This window comes from Ascaphus truei, chromosome 1 (assembly GCF_040206685.1).
Source record: "Ascaphus truei isolate aAscTru1 chromosome 1, aAscTru1.hap1, whole genome shotgun sequence".
NCBI lineage: Eukaryota > Metazoa > Chordata > Amphibia > Anura > Ascaphidae > Ascaphus > Ascaphus truei.
In genome coordinates, this window is record NC_134483.1 from 193707067 (window position 1) to 193730193 (window position 23127).

Consider the following 23127-nt stretch of genomic DNA (forward strand, 5'->3'; position numbering starts at 1 on the left):
GAAAAAACAGGGGGAGGAAATATGTTACCACCTATTAAAATGCATGAAAAGAAGCACTAATGAGTGCCAGCAATCTGCAACTTGTTTTCATAAATCATATACTTGTCTGTTCTCTTTGCTTGTGCTCCTTGCCTACATATATCTGTGGCCTGTATCTGCTACCCTTATGGGGAACTCTAACGTGTTGAATACAGTTTCTAATGCCTTTCAGTTCTTTATTCTTTTGTATATGATTCTTGGGAAAACCACAGGCATCATTTTCAACTACCGTAATCTTGGTGAAATGTGTTTTTCTGCTTGGTGTCTACTTGTAGTTTCTGCTTGGTATTTCTGCTTGTAGTTTCTGCTTGGTGTCTACTTGTAGTTCTCTTTATTAGAAGTCTGGTACAGACCAAATGCAGCCCTTTCTATGTACTTAAGGATGCATTTTCGCCACGTGATACCGTCAGCTTCGTCAGGTATCTTCGAAGCTGACGGTATCACGTGGTGAAACTGGCTGAGTGGGAGTCCTTTCACCATACGGAGCATTCTTGGAGAGGAGCCGCAGGCCGCGAGGTTGCTACCTGAAAACCAGATCTGACGTCAGACGCCCAGACCTGCGGAGACGCGGAGACGCGATGGAGTAAAGGCTGGAGACAGAGATCTTATGGTGGCTGCAGGACGGTGAGCTGGTGTGCCAAGCTGTCTCTTCAATACACTATTGCAGTGTGATATGCCTGCTTTTTATTGATATATTGTAAGTGCAATTTTAACACTTGGATTAAAACCTTTTAAACCTGGTTGATCTATGCTATGTAGCTTTTTTCTCTCTATATATTGGGGCTACATCTTCTTGAGTATTGGAGCTGCTTCTCCCTCAATCCATGCTGAGCTGACACTCACCTTGGATAGATTGTCTAAAGCCTTGATTACACACTGCTGTTGATATTCTTACAGTTTGTAAGTAGGCCTTTCACTAGAGCCAAGATTGGAGCTGACATTTGTTTCACGTTGTATTTCTCCTGCACTTAGATTTTCTGTGCTTTTGTGTTTTTCCCTCTATGCTCCCCCTGGAATCTGTGAATCTACTACAACACTGAGGGACAAGTGGAAACATATCCCACCAGAGGGTTCGAGCAGGGGGCAAAACTTTATTATTCTTTTCACCACATTTTTTTGTTTTTATATCTTCACAATATTTATGTGTTATATATTATACGTGCACTTTAATTAATTAATTTTAAGAGTGTTGTATTCACGTCACTGAATTTACAGTGATCACCTATTAAGTTTTTTGCGCCGTTTTATCACTTTTCACCAGTATAAGAGAAATAAAGATCATAAAGCAAATAAGCTATTTATAGTTCAAAAAAGGCTGGTACAGCAGTGGAAATACACTCACATGCTCCCAGACAAACAAGGCATTGTGACCACTCTGGGTCTGAAGATGATGCCGACTGGAGGCTTCACTCCCACAGACACCGGCTCCCATGTCCTCCCGTCTGCGTGCGCAGCCATGCTGGCGATGTCACCAAAGAGTCGGCAGAGCGAGACACACACTCGCACACGTGCAAAAAACAGGGAAGGAGAAGCGGACACCTCAATGCAGCTCATGATCACCCTCCAAATCCCGCGTGTCTCTCAAGGTCTATTATACATATATTATTACATTGAGATTTTTATGTTCCATTTTATTATATTGTTCAATCAAATAGTATTTACTTATGTCACTTTGGTATCTGGTATGATCAAAGTGAACAATTTTTATGATTTTTATGTACTTATATTTTATTAACGTATTTCCTTTTTTTATATGCATATAGTTCTCGTATTTTTGTAGTCTACAAATTTATTGCTGTGTTTCTGATTTGAAGAGCTTTATGGTACTGATTAGGACACAGCATACAAATTCCTGAATAGAGATTGCAATGGACATATGTGGGTGAAAGTGGAACACACTTGTCAATATACTTTCCCTAAAGATATGTAACCTCATGTTTTCAAGAGAGGAGACACACTTTATTTGCGATTAACACTTGTTAGTCTCTTTTAGAATTGTATGTCTACACTAAAACTCCAGAATATTATTTGCTGTTAAGCACAAGAAACAGACGTAAATAGGAAATGTAAAAGCTCCAGCAGAATTTACCCTTAAAGTATCACACAATTGATATATGAGGTTTGAATAGGTAGGTAGAAAACCCATGCCTGGAAAACCTCACACATCACATCATTAAAGGTTTAACACATCCAGTGTCCAGAAATAACAGCGAATATAATTTCACCATACCTTCCTTCAGCCATCTAGAGATGTAAGGGGTACTTTATAGTCACAATTGGACTCACTTCATGAGTGCAGCATCCAGACTTCACCCCATGCGTCCTAGGGTTCTCCGTGTGCCATCCATTTGTGTTGGTTGCAGAAAGATAAATGGCCTTGATAAAGTGCGAAATGCGTAGGGGGATATAACTCCGAGTGTATGTGTTTTTGTGTGGGAGGGGGCGGGGGTGGTTCCCAGTACTCACTGACGAATAGAGATAGCAATGGTCAAAATAGAGAATATGCCAAAAATAAATGTCATGAATTAATAAATGAGAATGATTAAGCAAGTAGTGCAATCTAGGAGTAATGAAACATGCACCAACAGAACATGAGAAAGGCCCCAAGTAAAACACAGTAGATGGGGAAAGGGAGAGAACACAGGCACAGGGAAGGAGGACAAGTAAAACCACAAAGGGGGGGGGGAGGTTAAAGTAAAACAGGGAAAATAGGGGGCAATGTAAAGTGTAACACAATTCCCTTTTCACAATGATGCAAACTACCCTATGCAAAAGTAATAGGGATTCTGATAAGCACTCCAATAAGGCAGTGTCTATGTCAGTTAAGGTGCCTAAGGTAAACAAAGTCAGTCAAATGCAAGATAATAGTTCAGAGAGTCCAACACTGAGGGGTCAAGCAGAGCATTCTGTAAAGCAATATGTGTGAAACAAGTGTCCAAAGCAATTTGCTGCCTTCCTGCAGAGTTAGTGGGACTGCTGGGAAATTTACAGTGTTTTGGATTATCTCATAACATTTATTTAGCTGTGCTGCACTATTGTTGTCTATTTTTCACATGTACCTTGAGTCAAGTTTGCGCTTTGTATTTGTTATTCCTGGGGGTGGTAACATTAAAAAGTAATGGACAACTCGTAGCAACGCCCTGGTAAGCCCCAACTGCCCCTTCCACAGAAATCACAGCTTTTTTTGATTTTTAAGCCGTGGCTTCAGCAACAGTGACACTGGCAACATCTGTATGTTTCAATTAGTAATTCCCCAACCGCCCCCCCCCCCCCAAATGAAGTCACACCATAAAATGACTGTTTATGTTGTGCTGATCTATTTGTAACTTCTTTTTTTTAATCTTCATATTTTACTGAGGTTTGACCTGTTAATTGTTTCACCTGCATCAGCTTTTACATTTGTAACTCTGTTGTGTTAATGAGTGTGAATGGCAGCCATTTGAATTCTTAAGGAGGCAAATTGTTACCAACTGATATCTCCAGCTTTCAACTGCATGATTTAAAAAGGGTGGGATTGCTAAAAGAAATAACAGCAGAGGGGCTTTGCAATGGCAAAAAAAAAAGGAGACGTTTTATGGTGAGTAGAGCAGATTGCAGCTTTATAGTGTGTGGTTATAAAAGTTTCTTTGATGCTTCAGTTCTTCTATTTTAGTGATTTTATAATGTATAGAGAAAAGAGACTCAGGTCATCCAAGGTCAGAACATGGAGCTCCGATATACTTATATAACTATTACAAGTAGTCATCTGAGAAGCCTGATCAATCAACTAATAGGGCAATTTTGATTTTGAAGAAAATGCTTTATTTATGCTGCCTAAACAGAAAAGAAAACACATTTTAGAGCAAAATGAAACCACCTTTATGTTAATTGTGCATATGAAAATGAGTGGTACAGTCACTATAACCGGTACAATGAACTAATGAGCAGCACTATTGAAAACTGTAAGGCTAAAGTTGTAAACTAAAGAATGGCTGCCAATGAAAGCATTGGCCAGAATAAGTTTATTCATTCTCATTATCTGTTTAACATGAAGAAAGAAAGGACTGAGCACTGCAGGATAGATTCAGCTGGAGGCAAGTTAAAATCAAAACATTTTATTAGGCATAACGGCAACTACAAAAAGAGACAAAGATCCTCAAACGCATTTCCCACCGATCAATAATATAGCGCCATTGGCAGTAAACGCGTCTGAGGATCTTTTTGTCTTTTTTGGTAGTTGGCGTTATGCCTAACAAAATGTTTTGATTTTAACTTGCCTCCAGCCGAATCTATCCTGCAGTGCTCAGCCCTTTCTTTCTTCATCTTACCTACTCCACGGGACTGAAGCACGTAACCGGATCAGTCTCTAAACGGGTTGTGAGTATACCCATTGACCGCTTTACATTCATCCAGTGTGGTGACGACCTACAGACCTTACGATCCTGAGCCACAAGAAGGACCTGCCAGTTCTGCGGGGGGATTTCATTGATGTGATACCCACCAGGGGACAACACAGGTTTTTTACATAGTTCTCCCTTTATAGTGCTCCGTGTGAATCTTACAAGGCTTATGGTTTTGATTGATCCACGCAATATTGGGCTGATTACATGTATTTCGTGGTTAACTATTAGACGGAATGGGAAGCCCCATCGTTAGCAATTCCCCTTTTCCTGGAGTATCGCTGTCACCGGTCACTGTCCTCTTCGCCTTTCTATAGTAAATCTGGGCAAGTCCTGGAAAATCTGAATAGGGGCGTTTTTAAAGTCGATTGATCCTTTATTTCTGCAGCCCTTTATATTCCGGTCCTTAGTTACGTATTGATGAAGCCTCAATACACCATTTCTGCTTCTTCTGGGATCATCAAATCGCGGGCCCAATGCTCTATGAGCTCTGTCCATTAGCATTTCACTGTCTTGTAGTTGGGGTCAATTGACAAGACGAGACTCTTAAGATATGGCTGCAGGGCTTCAACGGACACCGTCTCAGGAATGTGGCAAATTCGTAAATTCTTCCTCCGCTCCCTATTCTCGAAATCATCCATACTGTTTCTCATGGCTCTGACCTCTTCATTGAGATGCAGGACCTCGTCATCCGTATTTACCTGATTTTGTAAGGTAACGTTCATCTTATTTTCCAGCTCTGTGGTTCTTTTAGACAGTGAAAAAACTTCTGCTGTAAACTCTAACACTGCTTTATCCCGTGATACCTGGAACCCAGCTTGCAGTTCCCTGAGCATGACCTGAAGGTCCTGCTTGGTGAGTGCAGTATCTCTCCCTGCTGTGCCACTCACACATTCCACTGAAACGTTCTGCCCCCCAGCCATGTCCCTCTGCCTCTCTGCAGGCTCTCTGTCTCTCTCTCCCTCCTGTGTTGATTCCAATGGTGCGCGCGCCTCAGCGCCATCTTTCTTTTTCTCCGCCAACATGGAGGGTCCCCGGCCGAATCTGAACAAATCTGGGGCCTTCGCTTTCCGGTCTTTCTTCAGGGTCATCTCCTGTTGTTCCCCCGCCTACCCCCATGGATTTTGGATCAATACGAAGTGCCGACCGGAGGCTCTATTGAAATATAGCAGGCGGGATTCACAGAGCTTCACTAGCACACGTGCATGCGCCCTTACATCGCGCGCGCCCTCGGTTACATGTATTTCAAGTTGCATTCTTTGCCCTTCATAGACTGTTCCACTTCATCTTTATCATCCTGTTTTTTTCATTATCTATATATAATACACCCACCCCACTGCAGGTGTTAGTAGCGTCCATTAGGGATTTATTTCCTATCTATTACTCATTATCTGTTTAAGGTTATGTTTAACAGATTGCCATAGATTCCAGATATTCTCAAACCTCTACCTCAGGACAACGAGTCACATCAGGTTTTAGGCATAACTATGGCCTCTGCAAATACAAGTGAATGCACCTAATTTGCATATGCACAGTTCATTGATTTGTTACCCCTAATACTTGGTCTGACTATCTATGTATTGTCATACTATTATCAGCTAAAAACCCTGCCCAGGCTAAGTCTGTAGTATCTTAACTGATTTCAGTTTGGTGCTTGCACAATGAAACACTTTTTGTATGGAGATATAAAACAAGATCCGTCTGCTCTCATTATCGCGAGAGCTCTGATTATTTTATAGAAACCCATGCCAAATCATAAAAAGCAATGAAATCTTACATGTTTTAATGTATTTAGTTCATGGTTTATCACAGTAGCATTAGAAAGCTTCTCTTTGTGAATCTGTTACAAAGCTGTTGTGCAGAAACAAATGAGTTTCTAGTGATTTTCCCACCAACAGCCTGTGAATTTTTTTTTTCTCAAGCCTGCAAGCAGATGTGATTTGTGCACTTGTCTCGTGGATGGAAAAAAAGAGATGGGTTTCCATTAGTAAGGAGAAACTGCAAGCAGACATTAGCTGCGGGAAGATGATAAGTGTGGCATAGTCTAGAGAGTCAGATGTACATTATTAGTTGATTTGACAGTGTCAAGCACAAAGCAAAAAACATGTTCCTTTGTTTTTGCAGCTTCTACGCAAAGCACTCCAACCTGACTAGTTGTGATAGACAATTTAGAGACAGTTCACCTAGCTGTGATTTTTTTTTTGTGCTGCGTTTACAGTAGTGATGAGTTGGTTTGTGGACCGGACATGCATAATGGAATAAGTCAGAAGAGAACGGAGAAATGAAAGCAGATTTATGGTCAGCTACATATGAGAGGGTGCAGTGTTGTGTTTACAGGAATTGCTCAAAACATCCAGGGGGAGCATAGGGGAAGATAAGAGAACAAAATATATATATAAGTGCAGACGTTATGTAATTAGATGAGTATTTCAGCAGTGTCTTGGCTCGTATGGCTATTCTACTCACAGGAGCAAGGTATATTCAAAGCAGTTGGCAAATTGGGTTGCCACCCTTGAAGATGTCTATGATCTGTGCCCCCCAGGCGATGATCCGACAGCGGTATGTGTATAGAGAGAGGGAGAGACTACATAGTGCGATCAGTATGAAAAAAGTTTATATATAGAAAACACAATAAAAATGCGCACTTACAATTTGCACAATGATAAAAAGCATGTATCACATAATGTGAATGAAGGGTGTCCCGAAACAGCTCACCGCCTCCTTCTGGTCAGTCTGCTGGCTTCCGCGGCTCTGTGTCCTGGACCGGAGCTTCCTTCTGCGCGCCCGTCTGCAAGGTGTGACGTCACTGCATACAGAGCTGGTTTCTACGGATCCTCTCCAAGACCAAAATAGGTCCGCAGGTATAACTCTACGCGTTTCGCCCAGCTACCAAACTGTTTCTCGGCTTCGTCAGGAGTGTTTACAGGAATAACAATACCGTGGCTATCAGCTACGTAATCAATAATTAAGGGGGCCCTACTTTGTGTCTTTGAAAGTTGGTGCACCTATTAATAGGAGGCCTAATCATGGTGCACTCAACAGAAAAAGGAGGAAGAAATGGCATTTTTTTTGGGTTGGCACACATGCATTGACACATAAAACACTATTTTGAACCGGTCACCCCCAAAGTCATAAAAATATAAAGCTGTTTTGCACGTTCTTTTTTTTTTCAGGTTGTTTTATGTACATGTTGTAGGTTACAGTGGTTTTTTTTTTTTTAATTTGTTTGTTTTTTACATCATCCTGTAGTTTATATAATCTCTTTACTACTCTCCTCAATAAAATGTCAAGTCTTGAGTGTCTTCTGTATTTCAGTGTAACTTTTCCCCAATTTCATTATTGTTTTGTATATCTGTGATATCATGCAAATAGAGTGTGAAAACAGCACTAAACCAATGATTTGCATACAGTATAATCATTCATTTTACTGATACAGTACAAAAAAACACAACAGGATCTCCAGGTCTAATCAGCCTCTTAAGAAATTAACCCTAGTGTCTGTAAGATTGACCAAAAAGGCAGAAATTGAATATTATGTGTAATTATGTTCTGGTTGTTAAATAAAATGCACAGTTTTGTCTTTCTTTCACTGAATGTAGGAGGGGCATTGCTGGAGCAGTGAGAACTGGGTGGGAGGTGTGGCTGCCAGGGGAGAGTCAGACAGACAGCAATTGGGGCCATCTCTCTTTCCTTTCTCAGACAGTCTCAGAGGGTGGCACAGGTCGGACTGCTACTTATGCAACAAAGTATCAGCAGTATCATGTGTAAGAAGAGGAGGAAATAAACATTCAGAGCTTCTACTGACAGGAAAGTCATGAGATTCCCAATGATACTTCAGAAGGAGGACACTGCGAGTGGTTCAGCCGTATTGATGTCCCGTCCAGTTCCTCTCTGTGCGGATAGCAGGACCTGTTGCAACTCTCATTAGCTGCTGCAACTATTAGTTACCGTTGGATGGAGTTTGGAGCGTCCACACCAATACTTGTCTGGAATTGTACACTTCGCTTTTCTAACAGCATTACCTAGGTAAGTGAGGGCAAATGTTTTTAGAAAATACGTTTTGTCAAGGGGGTTTTATAGGATAAACGAGATGTTGAATGCCTTAATTTACAACACTGTTTGAAACTCTTCTGTATGGGAATGTATACTGTAGGTTAAAAGGTACAAAGTGATTGGGTACAAAGAAATGTATTGTGTTAAATCAACGGAATATGTGCCAACGTTTTCTTAACAGATTTTGAACGTGTGAAAAAAAATAGCACCGGATTGATGAAATACAGAACATCCCAATACTTTCATTGGAGTATAAATAGTCACCCATATCCCATTACTTTTACTAAATATAACCTCAATGCAGATCTATTGTTAGGAGTCCCAAAGGTTTGAATACCAAGATGGGAAATTATGATTTCGATTTATTTAGGTATTTGTTTCACGTTCTGTATGTTCTCAATAGCCAAATGGCTCAGCAAAGTATTGGTAGTATGTCTGATTCCAAAACAACCCATGAAACATTGGGTTCAAAGCTGTTAGTAATATAAACGCTTATACTGTAAGAATAGGGAGGTGAAGAATATTTCCTAATGAAATCCCCCCCCCCCCTTTTTTTTTTTAAATAAAAAAATAAATGAAAAAAAGTGGAACTGTAAGCCTGCGAAATAAAAATAAATAGTGATGTCCTGGGTTTGTATAGACAAAGTAGTGTATATCCCAATATGTATTATTTAATACAGGGGCTTGCTGAAATAGCACTGGAAGCAATGTTTTACTTTGTTTCCCACATCTGAAGTTATGTATTCCCAAGGAAAGAGCCAGCATTGGAGATTTCCCCCTCTTTGTAGTTTTAGAAAACATTGAAATACTGTAATTGTCTTTCACATTCTTGCTGATATCTAATTTCTTCCATACTTTCAGTATGCAAGTTCTTCACATCGTTCACATTGGCATACATGCAGTTATAATACAAGCAAGTCTTAGAAGTCATGTAGTAATTCCCCCAAGAGTGCCAGAAATACTGACATATGTAGTTTATTTGCTCATTTTTTTGTGTGTTGAGCTATTTATGCAACACATGTGCTTCAGCTTTAAGGTAGGCTACAGTTGTGTCTTTTGGTGAATGCATCTCTTTTAAGTTTTAAGCAGATGTGCTACAAGATACAAAACAAGATTACAATTACAGAACATCTTTGTAACATCTGCAGAGTTTGGGTCTCTTTAATACATGACCTCAAAGTGACCATTGCAGCAGCATTCATTTGCTAGTTGGATGCAGGCTTATTCCCTGGTTCTGGTTTATCTGTGTAGTGGAGTTTTGTGGTGTATTGAAGAAATACATTTTATTCTAAGGAGCTCTGAAGATTTCTGTGTTAAGCCGGCTGTTACTAAAGAGAGAGAACAATCTGGGTGGGAAAAAATTATGTACAATGAATACCTTCTCTAAAATAGTGATAAAGAGTGGTGCACACTGTACAGCAATGAAAGAAAGAGGAAATCATCTGTGGCATAAATGGGGGAAATAAAAAGAAAACACTTGAAAAACATAAGAATAAAAAATACTTTGTGTATACGATACAATTTATTGGGGTACAATGCTGCTCCAGAAACAAGACTTTTTTTGCAATAGTCAGGCATAGAACAGGAACTTTGGAGCGCAGTATATCCCACGGTATATAAAAAATAAGTGTATAGTGCAACACTGCTAGAATAATCGGTAAGTAATTGAGTGGCAAAGATTAGTTCCACTCGTGTGATGGTAGATGTGTTGAAGCGTTTGTATTTAGGGGTTTAAACCTCCTCTATATGGATAGGTAATCTTTCATGTGCATCTCCATAGGACTGGAAATAGTTTTTTTTCTCTCACTCTCAACATATTTAAACAGTGAGACAAATATAGTGCAATGGTGCTTTATATAATAAATAGCAAAAAAAGTATCCAAGTCACAAATGTGCTCGTTTACAATAGCATATGAGACCATCAAGGTCTAAAATCTGGCAGCTCACTGTAAAATGGGGCCAACAAGGTATTGTTGCTTCAAATCAATAGCAGTTGAAAGCTCCTCATTACAAATATTCATTACATGATCACAAGAGAACTGTATAAAGCATCACCATGCTCCCCAGTGGGTGTTCTTATTGCAATTAGGCCGGTTTTATACATTCATGTTGTAATCTTTACTTGTGAGTAAATTGTCTATATAAATTGTATATAGCCCATCATAGCAGGCTAATAAAGCAAATAAATGGTTGGCCCTGTTTGGTTTTGTGGGTTTGTATGGGTCGGCTTTTGTGGCTTTTCTAGTCGCTTGCATGGGGGCTGGAAGAAAGGTGCGGTAGCCCAGCATGGATTTTAATTTGGAATCGCTGCCACCTTGCCTACTCTCTACTTTTCCATCTGGCATTGTAGTAACATGACTTGCAATAGCAATGTCTTTCTATAGCTGCTACTTTCCACTGAAGGGCAATGCTATCAGCAAGCAACACAAAACAGGTTTCCCAGGTATGCCAAATGTGAGCCAGGCCTAGATTGTTGTCTCCCAACCCCCCTCCCACTTGACTTCCCACTTTACCTAGAGTTCCAGTTTTTATTTATTTATTAAATGAGCCGGAATTAATACATTGAGCGTTATCTCTCATTTTCAATTCTGTCCTGAGCACAAAGAGCAGTCTCCCCATCCAAAATATGGTTCTAGCAGCCATGGTATTTTGTCTTGTGTTACTGTTGGTGTCCTATGGGATGGACCCTAAATTGTGAAGCACAGAACATTCAGATACAAAGCATCCTACAGTATGAAGCACAGAACATTCAGATACAGAGCATCCTACAGTGTGAAGCACAGAACATTCAGATACAGAGCATCCTACAGTGTGAAGCACAGAACATTCAGATACAGAGCCAGGTGTAACTGCTGTAGTGTATGAAAAACAGTCCACATAGCATTTAGTTTTCTTTGAGGTGTTGGATCCTACTTTTTTCTTTTACTTTCTCACTAGATGCACAGGTGACGGTAGAGAGTAATCGGGTATTTGCTTTTGTAAAATTGTGATTTACTGGACTCTTTCAAATATATATTTCAGATATTTTTTTGAGCACATTTCCCATAAAATAAGCACATTCAAAAATGTGAAATCAATTGATTAAAGCTGCAGTTCAGGCAATATCCTGCATGTGTGTGTTTTTTTTAATAAATCAGTTCTGTAGTAAGAAAAAATACTTTTAGCATTTGCTGTTTAAAAAAAAACCAACTTTGAATGACCAATTTTCTTGTATTCTATTTTAACAAGCATGCTTGTTCCTATAGCAACGATTTAAATTCCCCATATTTAAAGATGTCGCCAAACTTTGCCGATCAATAGACGGAGAACGAATTGACCGGCAGCTATGCAGTTCTTTAGGTAATTAGAGATTGCCCACATGAAACTATTGAAGTAAAAAAATAACTGGAAAAAAAAAAAAAAGACTGAACTGCAGCTTTAAAGTAACACATTGACTAATTTTCATCCAGTGAACATTTTTGGCCGCTCATTGCCATAACTCTGCCCCATTCATGCTTTGAAAAATGTTTACTATGTGGTAGAAGAAGGGGATTCAGCTGATAGACGTGAGAGACCCTGAACCATAACTAACTTCTTCGGTGAAACTTAATTTAGACCCACCACCTAGTCCCTCATCTGCCGAATATCCTGATTAATTCTGTGGGTATAAACCTGTAATGCTATTTTAAGTAGAAACCTTACTGTATGTGTAAAAAAAATCTTTATCTGGCTTTCTTGGAACTGTGAGAGTGCAGTCTGGTTATCTTACAGTATACATGTAAGTGCAATGTCTCGAAAAATATCATTTAATCTAATACCTGCTCATTGTCCTTCTTATAAGACAAACTTGTCTACCAGTGGGTAGTATTTTCCCTACAGATAAATAGTTATAAATAAAGAAACTGTGATCTCATCATATATATATTCTTAAAACAAACGAAAAGGTATAAACAAATATGGTTTGTTAATTCCAGTACACATACATGACAACATAAAGAAAAACTGCTTAAAGATAACAGAACTGCTTTTTTAACTGAAAGAATAGTCAGACTATGGAATTTTATTCCAGAGGAAATAGTTACAGCAAAATCACTAAGGGAATTTAAGATGAAATTGGATAGGTTCCTTAAGGAAAGTCACAGGGCTGTAGGAATCTGTAGGTCATGCTAAGGTTCTCTATCAATAAACACATTATCCTGAGTGCAAGCAAAAGAACCATTAAGAATGTCTTGTTTTATCCTGCAGAATGAAATAACATAAAGCAGCACATTTGGTATCAATATGTTATGGGAACACCATTCAAGCACATTCAGGTTCACTCTGTTAATGTGGTTTCCTGTCATACACCGTTTTAAGTTCTCTAGGCAAAATCACAAATCTAAAAAGAAATTCTCTTTTACGGTACCATAAAAACATTTTTGTGCACAGATGCATCAATTTGACAAAATATTTGTTAGCCATTTCAATTGCAATACTATATAAAGAGAAAATCTGCAGTGCAAGCAATACAAAGGAGACCTAACTCGGTGCTCTTGAAAAAAGGGTTAATTTTATATATATATATATATATATATATATATATATATATATATACACATACATAGAGAGAGAGAGAAGTTTGTAATTACCGCGCCAAATATGCTATGGGCCTTGCGCTCTCTCCCCTTTTGTTATATATATACAGACACCTATAAAAAAAATAGGCACCTACAGTACTTGTCAAAAAATAATGCAAATAATGTATTTATTTAGCTGTTCTTTTCAAGTGGTACATATTTCCTAAACTCTTTTTATTTACTTTTATACTATCTTACATTTGTCCAGGGTGTCTACTAAAATAGCTTTATTTTTTTTAGTTAACCCCAAATGCAAATGACTTCTTCTGGCTGCATCATATCCATGTACTCTTATTATATGCATGGAATTGGTGGTAGTAAAGGGAATAACTGATTCCTATTTACTTCCTATTTACTTCTCTAAAGGCATATGCTAATGGAAAACAAAGTTGATGTTATTAATTATTCAATTCACAAATAAATTTAAACCATGATCTGGGGAACCTTGCCTCTCTGTTGCCGTTTCTTTTATTTCAAGAACTGTATAGTCTAGGGATTGTTTTTTATAACTTCACATGCAGAGTATTTTGTTACCCTATCTTAAAATAAAGTCAGGGATCTGCAGTATATTAAAATGACCAGCATAAGAAATTATTCTTTGAGAACGTTTAAAAAAAAACAAAAAACAAAAAAACACACACACACAACATTTAACGGAATCTATATAAAAAAAATAGAATTCTAAACAAACACATTCTTATTTAGAATGGCAACCAAAGGAAACATGCAGCAAACAAACAGCACACAGATCTGTAATCTCCCACATGGGTTATAAGGTGAGATAAAGCAGCGAGATGACAATTTCGAGTTCATTTAGAACAGCTTTTACATGGACAGTGTTTTCTGCTTTGTTTGATAGCTTTGGTAGGATATGCAGTATTGTTTCATTTGTTTTAGATGTATTGCTTTTAAATCACAGAAAATAGTGGGAGGGTGACAGCATCATACAGAACATGTATAAAATAAATAATAATAATAATAACATATTAATCTCGTAGCTACCAAAGGAGTGAAATGTGCTTCTAACTGTCTGGCAGAAAAACAATTAGTTTCAGTTCAAAAAATATTCAGGTCTTTTCTGGACAATCTGTTGCATATGAAAAGCGATATTTGTAACAAGGAAACAATATGTTTTCCTAAAAAAATATAGATGTTGTTTCTGCATAATGTTTGTGATTTCATATTGAATTCACTGGTTTAATTACAGTTATGTTTAATAAGTAATATGTCTGTAGACAATTAAATATCATCTCCATATACTTTACAAGAAGCTTGTAGAAAATATAATTTATAGTGGTACAAATATTGCTATGTTGATAACTTTGTGGTGCCAACCAATGATTACCTGGTATTCTGCAGTAACACCCAACATGAGACTTTCACAGTGGGCATGCTCTATTTGTGTACTGTATGCAAGATGGTATTAGGATCTGGCACGGAGGGGGAACCAATATACTGTAGATGGCGAAACTGTCAAAATCCGTTTTGCAGAATACTTGAGCTTTCCATTCAAAATTTATTCTGCGGTGTAAAATCCATTGACAGATTATGCCAGTTTAACTCCGTGCGTATAAATCCAAAACAGCCATTGGATACAATCCGCTAGTGGATTTTAACCATCCACGGATTTCTGCAAACTGCAGATTGGATTGTCGGTGATAAAAAAAAATCCGGAAAAGACCAATTGCCCTTTTTGAGACTGATTCGCAGAAATCCGCGGACCAAAGGAACCGGCCTATCCGAGGAGGATCTAAATCCGCAAAAAAAAATGCGCCCATCTCTGGGAACCAACTGTAATTATTTTGTATGAATCTCCAGTGATGTTTTTGAGTCTGTATTGTGTACACAGCGTAGCCGCATGCTTTTGCAAGTTCATTTTATATGAATGATCTTAAAAATAATACAAAAAGTTGCCTGCAAAGAGCTATGTAATGTGTTTGCAGCAGACGACTTCATGCATATCATAAACCTGAGGAGCCAACAGAAGGTACAGTAATGGCTTCATGATGGCCAACTTTTAGTAACTGGCCAAACAAGCCAAATGCACTTGACTTCCCCCATCAATGGCTTATCTTCAATTTGCCTCTCATGCGGCACTTAATACTTTCTAAAGAAAGTATTGCATAATACCTGCTATTTAGCTTTTTAAATGGGGCAGTTAGCAGGATAGTTCAGCCAAGCTAAAGTGACTGAAAGGATTCACACCCCCCAGAGTGCAGATGTAAGCAGAACATTCACCCTCTCATAGTAAGGCTATTGTTCACTTTGCATCATATACTACAGACAGTATTTCCCTTTTCTTTAGTTTAAAGTCTTTGATTTTGTTTTAGAAATGCGTAAAATGTGCAAAAAGATACATAGGAGCTACTATTTGTGTTTTGTTCCCCCCTATGGTTAAACATAGAGACCAAAAATTGGTAAGAAGTCTGAAACGCTCAAATTAAATTCCAATGCTTTGTGTAAACACAGCACTTTCTGAGGTAGAGGTTCAAAAGTTCATTGTAATAAGGTCAAGCATAATGCAGAAATGTTTTGGCATGATGTGATGGTTGACCTGCATTCGGGTCAACCTTACTGGGAGGTTATTGTAACAATTTAAGCTCTGTTGGGGCACCAGTCACTTAGAATACAACTTGAACAAAACTTTTGAACATATATCTTTAAGTTATCGGCATATAGTTATATTTGAAACTCTCAGCTTTTAATATCAAAGGTTAAAACAAATACCCCAACAAGAACTGCGAACACCGCTATGGCGACTTCTAATGCAGATCGTTCTGGAAAGGGCGGCCTTCTTCATTTGTACGCTTGAGAACACTTTCTTAACCATATGAAAACCGTGAGCAAAAATGCATGGATTCTTTGAGGGAGATTCACTAACCACAAATGTTGGGTATCGCACCCCAATCCGGAATTAACTGCCATTCAAGTCAATAGCGGTTTACGCCGGATCAAAAGTGATACACAGCATTGGAGCTTAGTGAATCTCCGCCTATAGAAGACAAAACAAGCACTTTAAATGATATACAATATATATGTGGTGTATTTTCTAACAGATTGGTAATTTAAATTAAATAACAGCTGCTAAAGTATTGCGCTTAGTTTTTTATGATACTTGAAAATGGATATTAAATAAAAAATATAATGTAATAAACACAACTGGCCATTGAATATGTATTCAAATGTTTGAATGATGTTTTTTTTCTGCAGTTCAAGTTGAAGAGCTTTATTTTTTTTAGTGCTATTCTGCAGGCACTCATTATAAGCCATGCATGTCAAGTCTATGATTTAGTGTGCACGTACACCAGCAGTAATTAAGGGAATGCCATTCACATGTATCTGCAACAAACACAGAATTCAAATCTGATCATGCTGGATTTGAAACAATTCTGCATCTTGCCCTGCTTTGCAAATATACTTTTGTTTTACAAAAAGTCATCTCAACGAGGGTTTGTACAACATTATTTTTTTTCCACTTCTTTTATTTTCAAGTGTTCAAATGCAATGTGTGACTCCTTTTGTTGCTTGACATTTGGAGAGGAGACCTCTGTAGTCTCGAAAGCTTTGGCAAACCGTGTACCATTGAGACGTTGGTCCATTAAAAGGTATCACAACCTACAAAGGGGGTTATTCACTAACCTCTGCAGTCGGTTAACGCACCCGATTCAGCGTTAAGTGCCATTAAAATTCAAAGGCAGAACGTGGGCGTTAACCCGTAACGGAGGTTGGTGAACCGCCCCCCGACCCCAAAGTATCTGACTTTAGTGCTAGGAGTGTTTGAAGAGTTAAAACCCTCCCCAGCATTAAAGCTCTTAAATATTTACATGTTTGCTCCGCGATTTTCCAGTGTATTTTTGTGTGTGTATTCTCCTGTGTGCGATGTTCGTTGAAGGATAACTGTAGAATGGGGAGGTGGCTGATATAGAGTATATTTCCTGCTTGGTAAATATTAAGGATCAAGTTTTCACTCAAACAAGTGGAACAAACACTCACCAATTTATACGATACTGAGGAATCCATTAAGCTGTTTTTATTTTTTTAAATTTTCTTTAACCCTTTCAATGTCAGGAGGTTATGCCACCTCCAGGCCCCGGACTCACTTCCGAATCATGTGACTGCTATTCGGAGAGATCGCGTGATCATTTCTCTGTTACAGCCGTGGGTTGGGGGTGCACTTTTCTCTATGTGCACCATATGTCATTAGGGGACTGGAGGTGTTAAATATCACCCCATCTTGTTTAACTTTCTCTTTTTACACTAGTGTTTCTTTGACGCGTAGAGTGAATACTGTATGAAAACGTTGACATCCGGTCAAGACTAGTCTTACTACAATTGTAGCAAAGTTGATTTAAACGGTGGCTCTCAAACCTGTGGCACATTTTAATTGCAAGATAAGGTTCTGACAAAAAAACAGTGCAGCGTAGATTTAGATGCAATGTTTAGTTTCATCCAGTAGGAGTGATATGGATTTTCTTTGATTTATTCATGTGTTAGTTGCTGTAAAATGTAGTTTGCCATGTTTTACAGTTCACAATAAATGTAAATTCGATCATATTCAAAGAATTTAGAATTATGTTGCAGGAGTGCTCAACTCCACCCCTCAAGCCCCCCAACATATCAGGTTTTCAGCATATCCCTGCGTCAGCACAGGTGGCTCAATCAGTTCCCGCTTCAGCACAGGGGGCTCAATCTTCAACTGTACCACCTGTGCTGAAGAAGGGATATCCCGCAAACCTGACCTGTTTGGGGGGCGAGGGGGCTTGAGGACTGGAGTTGAGCACCCCTAATATAGAGCATGATCATTGTATGAAAGATAAATGTGATAAGGAGGGCGTTCAATATTCAGTGTTTTCATTTCACTGCAGAATTACTGTGTATAGCAATAGTCGCTGGCAGTATAGATGTTACAGTTTCTAATGCCCAACAATTACTTTCTTAGCTCATACATTGCATTTTGCCTCACCATGCATTTACAGTATTGCTGTTCATTACTAAACTTTCTTGTATTTTGCAGGAGTCTATTTTTAAAGGTCAGAGCTGGAACTCAAGATGCAAGAAACCATTCAACCAGCACTGCCATAAAGCATCTACACAGCAGAGAAATTGCAAAGAATGGGGATGGAGCTCCCTCTAGTGAATTGTGTTTAAATTTCACCACGTGGACATTTCGTTCTCCTCTTCCACTGTACTTTTGGAAACATGGCTGCAGGTCATGGAAACATGGCTGCAGTTTTTTTACCGGCTGCAGGTCTTTTACCGGCTACAAAACATGACTATCTTATTGCCCTTCACTACAACTACACAGGCAAACTCAATCAAAGGGAGCGTGAGATGGAAATTACCAGTATATTGTTTCTTATAATCTGCAGTTTTATAGTACTGGAGAATCTGATGGTGCTTATTGCTATATGGAAAAATAACAGATTCCACAACAGAATGTACTTTTTTATCGGCAACCTTGCACTTTGCGACTTATTGGCTGGGATAGCTTACATAGTAAACATTTTTATGTCTGGAAAGAAAACCCTGAGCATCTCAGTGACCGTCTGGTTCATCAGGGAGGGCAGCATGTTTGTCGCCCTTGGTGCTTCCACTTTCAGCTTATTAGCCATCGCTATTGAGAGACACTTGACAATGATCAAAATGAGGCCTTACGATGCAAACAAAAAGTATCGTGTATTTCTTCTCATTGGAACCTGTTGGCTCATCGCGTTTTCACTAGGCGCCTTGCCGATCTTAGGCTGGAACTGCATTAACAACTTACCAGACTGCTCCACTATCTTGCCTTTGTATTCCAAACGATATGTTGGATTTTGCATTAGCATCTTCATAGTGATATTAGTTGCAATAGTCATCCTTTACGCACGTATCTACATTTTGGTTAAATCCAGCAGCCGTAGAGTCACAAATCACAGAAATTCAGAGAGGTCAATGGCACTGCTTCGGACAGTCGTTATCGTTGTGGGCGTTTTTATTGCCTGCTGGTCCCCAATTTTCATTCTTTTCTTGATAGATGTGGCGTGCAAAGCTAAAGGGTGTTCAATATTGTATGAGGCACAATGGTTTATTGCTCTCGCTGTTCTCAATTCAGCCCTGAATCCTGTCATCTACACTCTGGCCAGCAAGGAAATGCGCCGGGCTTTCTTCCGTCTTGTGTGTGGCTGTTTATCCAAGACCTGTAGGTCAAGATCTTTACCTATTCAGCCAACCGCAGATCAGAGCAGGAGCAAATCCAGCAGCAGTAGCAATTCTCCAAAACAGAAAGGCTTCATACAAACTATTGTTGAATGTAAAGAAGAGAAAAGTGAATCTTCCTGCCAAAATGGAAATGTCTGCAAATGATAAACTATACCAACTGCATGACTCCTTCAGCACCAAAGTAGCCTGCTCTGCTTTGGGGGTTTTAAGAAACAAATAGTGTATGTTTTTTTATCAGTTTTCCATGCACTTAATACATACGGTTTAGATGGAGAGCACGAGAAATGGTATTTGAATATTTATTGCATGTTTTTGTATTACTTGTGTAATAAACTGATGTAACTCAGGAAATAGCCTACAGTATATTGCATGTCACAATCCAGTACTTTTTATATTTTCACAGGAAAATTGCAAGTAAGTAATTCTTCCTGTAAAAACAAAACTATTTAAAACAAAAAAAGGCAGTGTAAATTGATATGAGTATTGATATGGTAACTAGCGAACATGAAATAGTGTCCATAATAGTAATACAGTACTATTGCCTTGGGGACATACTATGAGCTGTTCATGTTGCTGCTCATTTGGTGTTCTTGCTTTATGATCGTTCTTTTGCTACAAATCTTCATACCTTGGTGTTTTTACTAATACACGTGTAAGCATTTTTCAGTTTTCAATTGCTCCTCTGGCAAATCTTATACTTTGGTTTTGTTTCCAGTTTTTTTCTTGGCTGCATTTTTATTTTTCTTCAAAGAAAAGTGTTAACAATAAACTGTGTGTAGGGCAGTGGTTCCCAATCCCAGTATGCAAGAACCCCTAACAGGTCCGGTTTTAAGGACTTCGCTGCTGGAGAAGAGATGGCTCAATCATTTTGACTGAACCGCCTGTGCTGAAGCAGGGATATCCGTAACACCTGACCTGTTGGGGTTTTTTGATGACTGGAGTTGGGAACCACCGTTGTAATTGCATAGCAAAGTATTAAAAGTGTTGTTATTCTTTACAATGATAGAACTTTACTCCAAGAAAACAGTTTGGAGGCTGTTTCTGGTATTAGCTCTGTACTCTTGAATTAATAGATTCTGCACAAATATGAAATACTTTTATAAAGTAAAAGGAATGGATAGATTTGCACATCTTAACACAAATTGTATCACTAGATTGCGTTATACAAATACACTCATGTTCAGTTTCTTATATTGCTACAATTGAATGGTATATGATGTAATTAAAGGGTCCTCGTTCTGTAATAGAACCCTTACAATATTCAGCATACAGTATGCATTCCAGTACTGAACTATGTCAGCCTGGAACAGTTGGGGGCAATTTGTCCCGAATGACATTCTTCATTGAAAAGTGATCTGAAGATAAAATTTGTGAGGAGTTACAAAGACCTATTAATGGATAACTCCATTCATCCTCAGTTCCAAGATATGCAGGACAAAGGTTATTCGACAAATGTGTTTACTAGTGAAGTGGTTAAATGTGCCACTTGATGGATACTTTTGAAGTAAATGGTTTATTAAATAGGTCCTCCTTTGGTCACCTAAACACTAACTCTAGTATTTATTGTATCAGTGTTTTCAGATAAACAGGCTGAATAATTGTTTCTACTAAACACAGGCTGGCAATCCTACCCTCCCCTTGGTTTAATGCCAAGAGGAACGCTTAATAAACGTTGTATTGCTAGTTCTGCAAAAAGGAGGCAGTACTTTTGCAGTTTACCAAATCTGGCAGCTGTTTGTATCCTTTTATCTCCAGACTGATAGCACTTCTATAGGGCATGTTGGCTGAAGCTATGTACTAAATGGAAGACTTGAAGTGGCTGCCCAGATGGGAGTAAGTTTTCTGTTGCATTTGACAGCACAAAATGTACAGTCCAGAAAATGCAGAAAACACAAAGCTGGTAACATGCCTTATTTAATTTACTGTAGACTTTTTAGCCATTGACTGTACAACTCAATAACATGCTCCTTTATGTGGAGATTTGTTTGTATGTTGTTACATAGCAATCTCCATGCATTTTGCTAATATAGTTCTAGCTTCACATTACACAATGATGGGAAATAATGTATATTTGTATATATCTGTATTTATTTTGTGTATTTTAAGCACATTACATTAGGTAACCTAAGATAACGGAAGTAGCTTTGGCAATAAAATAAAACAAAATGGCCATTCTTAAGCAACGGGAAAAATGGTTTGTATAGTTTGCACGCCATGGAAGAATACGGATTGGGACTATTTTGTTTTGTTTACATTTATCTTTTATAATAAAATTACGCAGTACAAATGCTTAGGTATTTTTATGCTTTAACAAAAAAAAACTATTAAGATGTAGCTGTAAAATATACCTTATTAGTTGGACAAATATTATTGAACAAGCTTCATTTATTTTGTTACTCTTTTTTTATATAAATTTTTAATCTTTTATTATAGAACATGTAATGTTCCTTGAATTAAATTACAAGTGTTAAAAGAATGTTGTCTTGTTTAGCTACACATTCAATGTGTTACCTTTTTTGTAAAGATAGGTTTTGTTTTTTTTTACCCCTTTTCTTGATAGGGGGCCTACAATTTATGGTTCTGCAACCATTTCAGCACTGAAGGGATTAAATACTAATATCATCATTAAAATGTATACGCACCTTAGGCAATAGCTTACATGATATCACCCACATACAGTATATATTGGATACATGACAAATCAAGATTCAAGGAGTTACCACTGAACCTTAAATAAAAACATTAATCCCCCTTTTGGTTTAAAAAAAAAAATGTAAGATTGTTTGTTTTTAGGTGTGATACATTCTATGTTGATGTATTTCCATTCTTTTATTAATAGCATATAAAGAATGTCTTTTTATGTAGAGCAAATAAAACACGTATGCAAAAGAATCCATGTTGATTTATGCTGTTTACCCTTCTATGTTGTAAGAAGAATGATGTTTAGAAATTGTGCATATACAGCTGCAGCGGCCGTTATTCGAACAAATCACGGCGCCGTTTTTGTGTGCGCTGCAGTACTCCACGCAGCACGAACGCGGCCAATCGCCCCAGTCACACGTGTTTATCACAGTTGCTTTGTTTGAATTTCATGGATTGTGTGCCATTATATGCAATGAAATGAATGAATTGCAATGTGTACAGTACTGTGCTACATTGTCAATTTCAGGTGTTTAAAGCTGCAGTTCAAGCTCCCGTTTATTTTTATTTATTTTTTTAACTTCAATAGTTTCATGTGGGCAATCCCTACTTACCTAAAGACACTGCATAGCTGCCGGTCAATTCGTTCTCCGTCTATTGATCGGCGAAGTTTGGCGACATCTTTAAATATGGGGAATGTAAATGGTTGCTATAGGAACAAGCATGCTTGTTAAAATAGAATACAAGAAAATTGGTTTTTCAAAGTTGTTTTTTTTTTAAAACAGAAAATGCTAAAAGTCTTTTTTTCTTACTACAGAACTGATTTATTAAAAAAAAACACACGTGCAAGATATTGCTTGAACTGCAGCTTTAAAAGCCTGAACACTAAAATGCCATTTTCTGCACGCGCCTGCACTTGCGTCTAAAGGCGGTACGGTTGGAAAAAATTGCTCGCCTTTACATGGGTATTCCGGGGTATATTATTATTATTTTTATTATTTATAACATATTTTACCAGGAAGTAATACATTGAGAGTTGCCACTCGTTTTCAAGTATGACCTACACCGCGTGAAGTGTTTCAATAACGGCCACTGCATCTGTATATGCAAAAGGTTACAGAAGCGACATTCAATATAGATTTGTTGAACATTTTCATAATTTATATTGAGATGACATTCATACCCACAAAAAAAAGCTATGGCAAAGAAACTATTACTGACCC

The 23127-nt window shown here is 38.2% G+C and overlaps 1 protein-coding gene across 1 annotated transcript; it reads left to right on the forward strand.

The window, feature by feature from the left end:
* The first annotated feature begins 8077 nt into the window (after positions 1-8077).
* Positions 8078-22143, forward strand: S1PR3 (sphingosine-1-phosphate receptor 3). The gene is made up of 2 exons (XM_075599815.1): positions 8078-8444; positions 18081-22143. Exon 2 carries the CDS (start codon positions 18266-18268, stop codon positions 19406-19408), a length of 1143 nt encoding a protein of 380 aa, XP_075455930.1. The 5' UTR covers positions 8078-8444; positions 18081-18265; the 3' UTR covers positions 19409-22143.
* Positions 22144-23127: the final 984 nt, after the last annotated feature.

Bases quoted from the DNA above. Each gene is read 5' to 3' on its own strand.
- S1PR3 (XM_075599815.1), top strand. From the start codon at position 18,266: ATGGCTGCAGGTCATGGAAACATGGCTGCAGTTTTTTTACCGGCTGCA.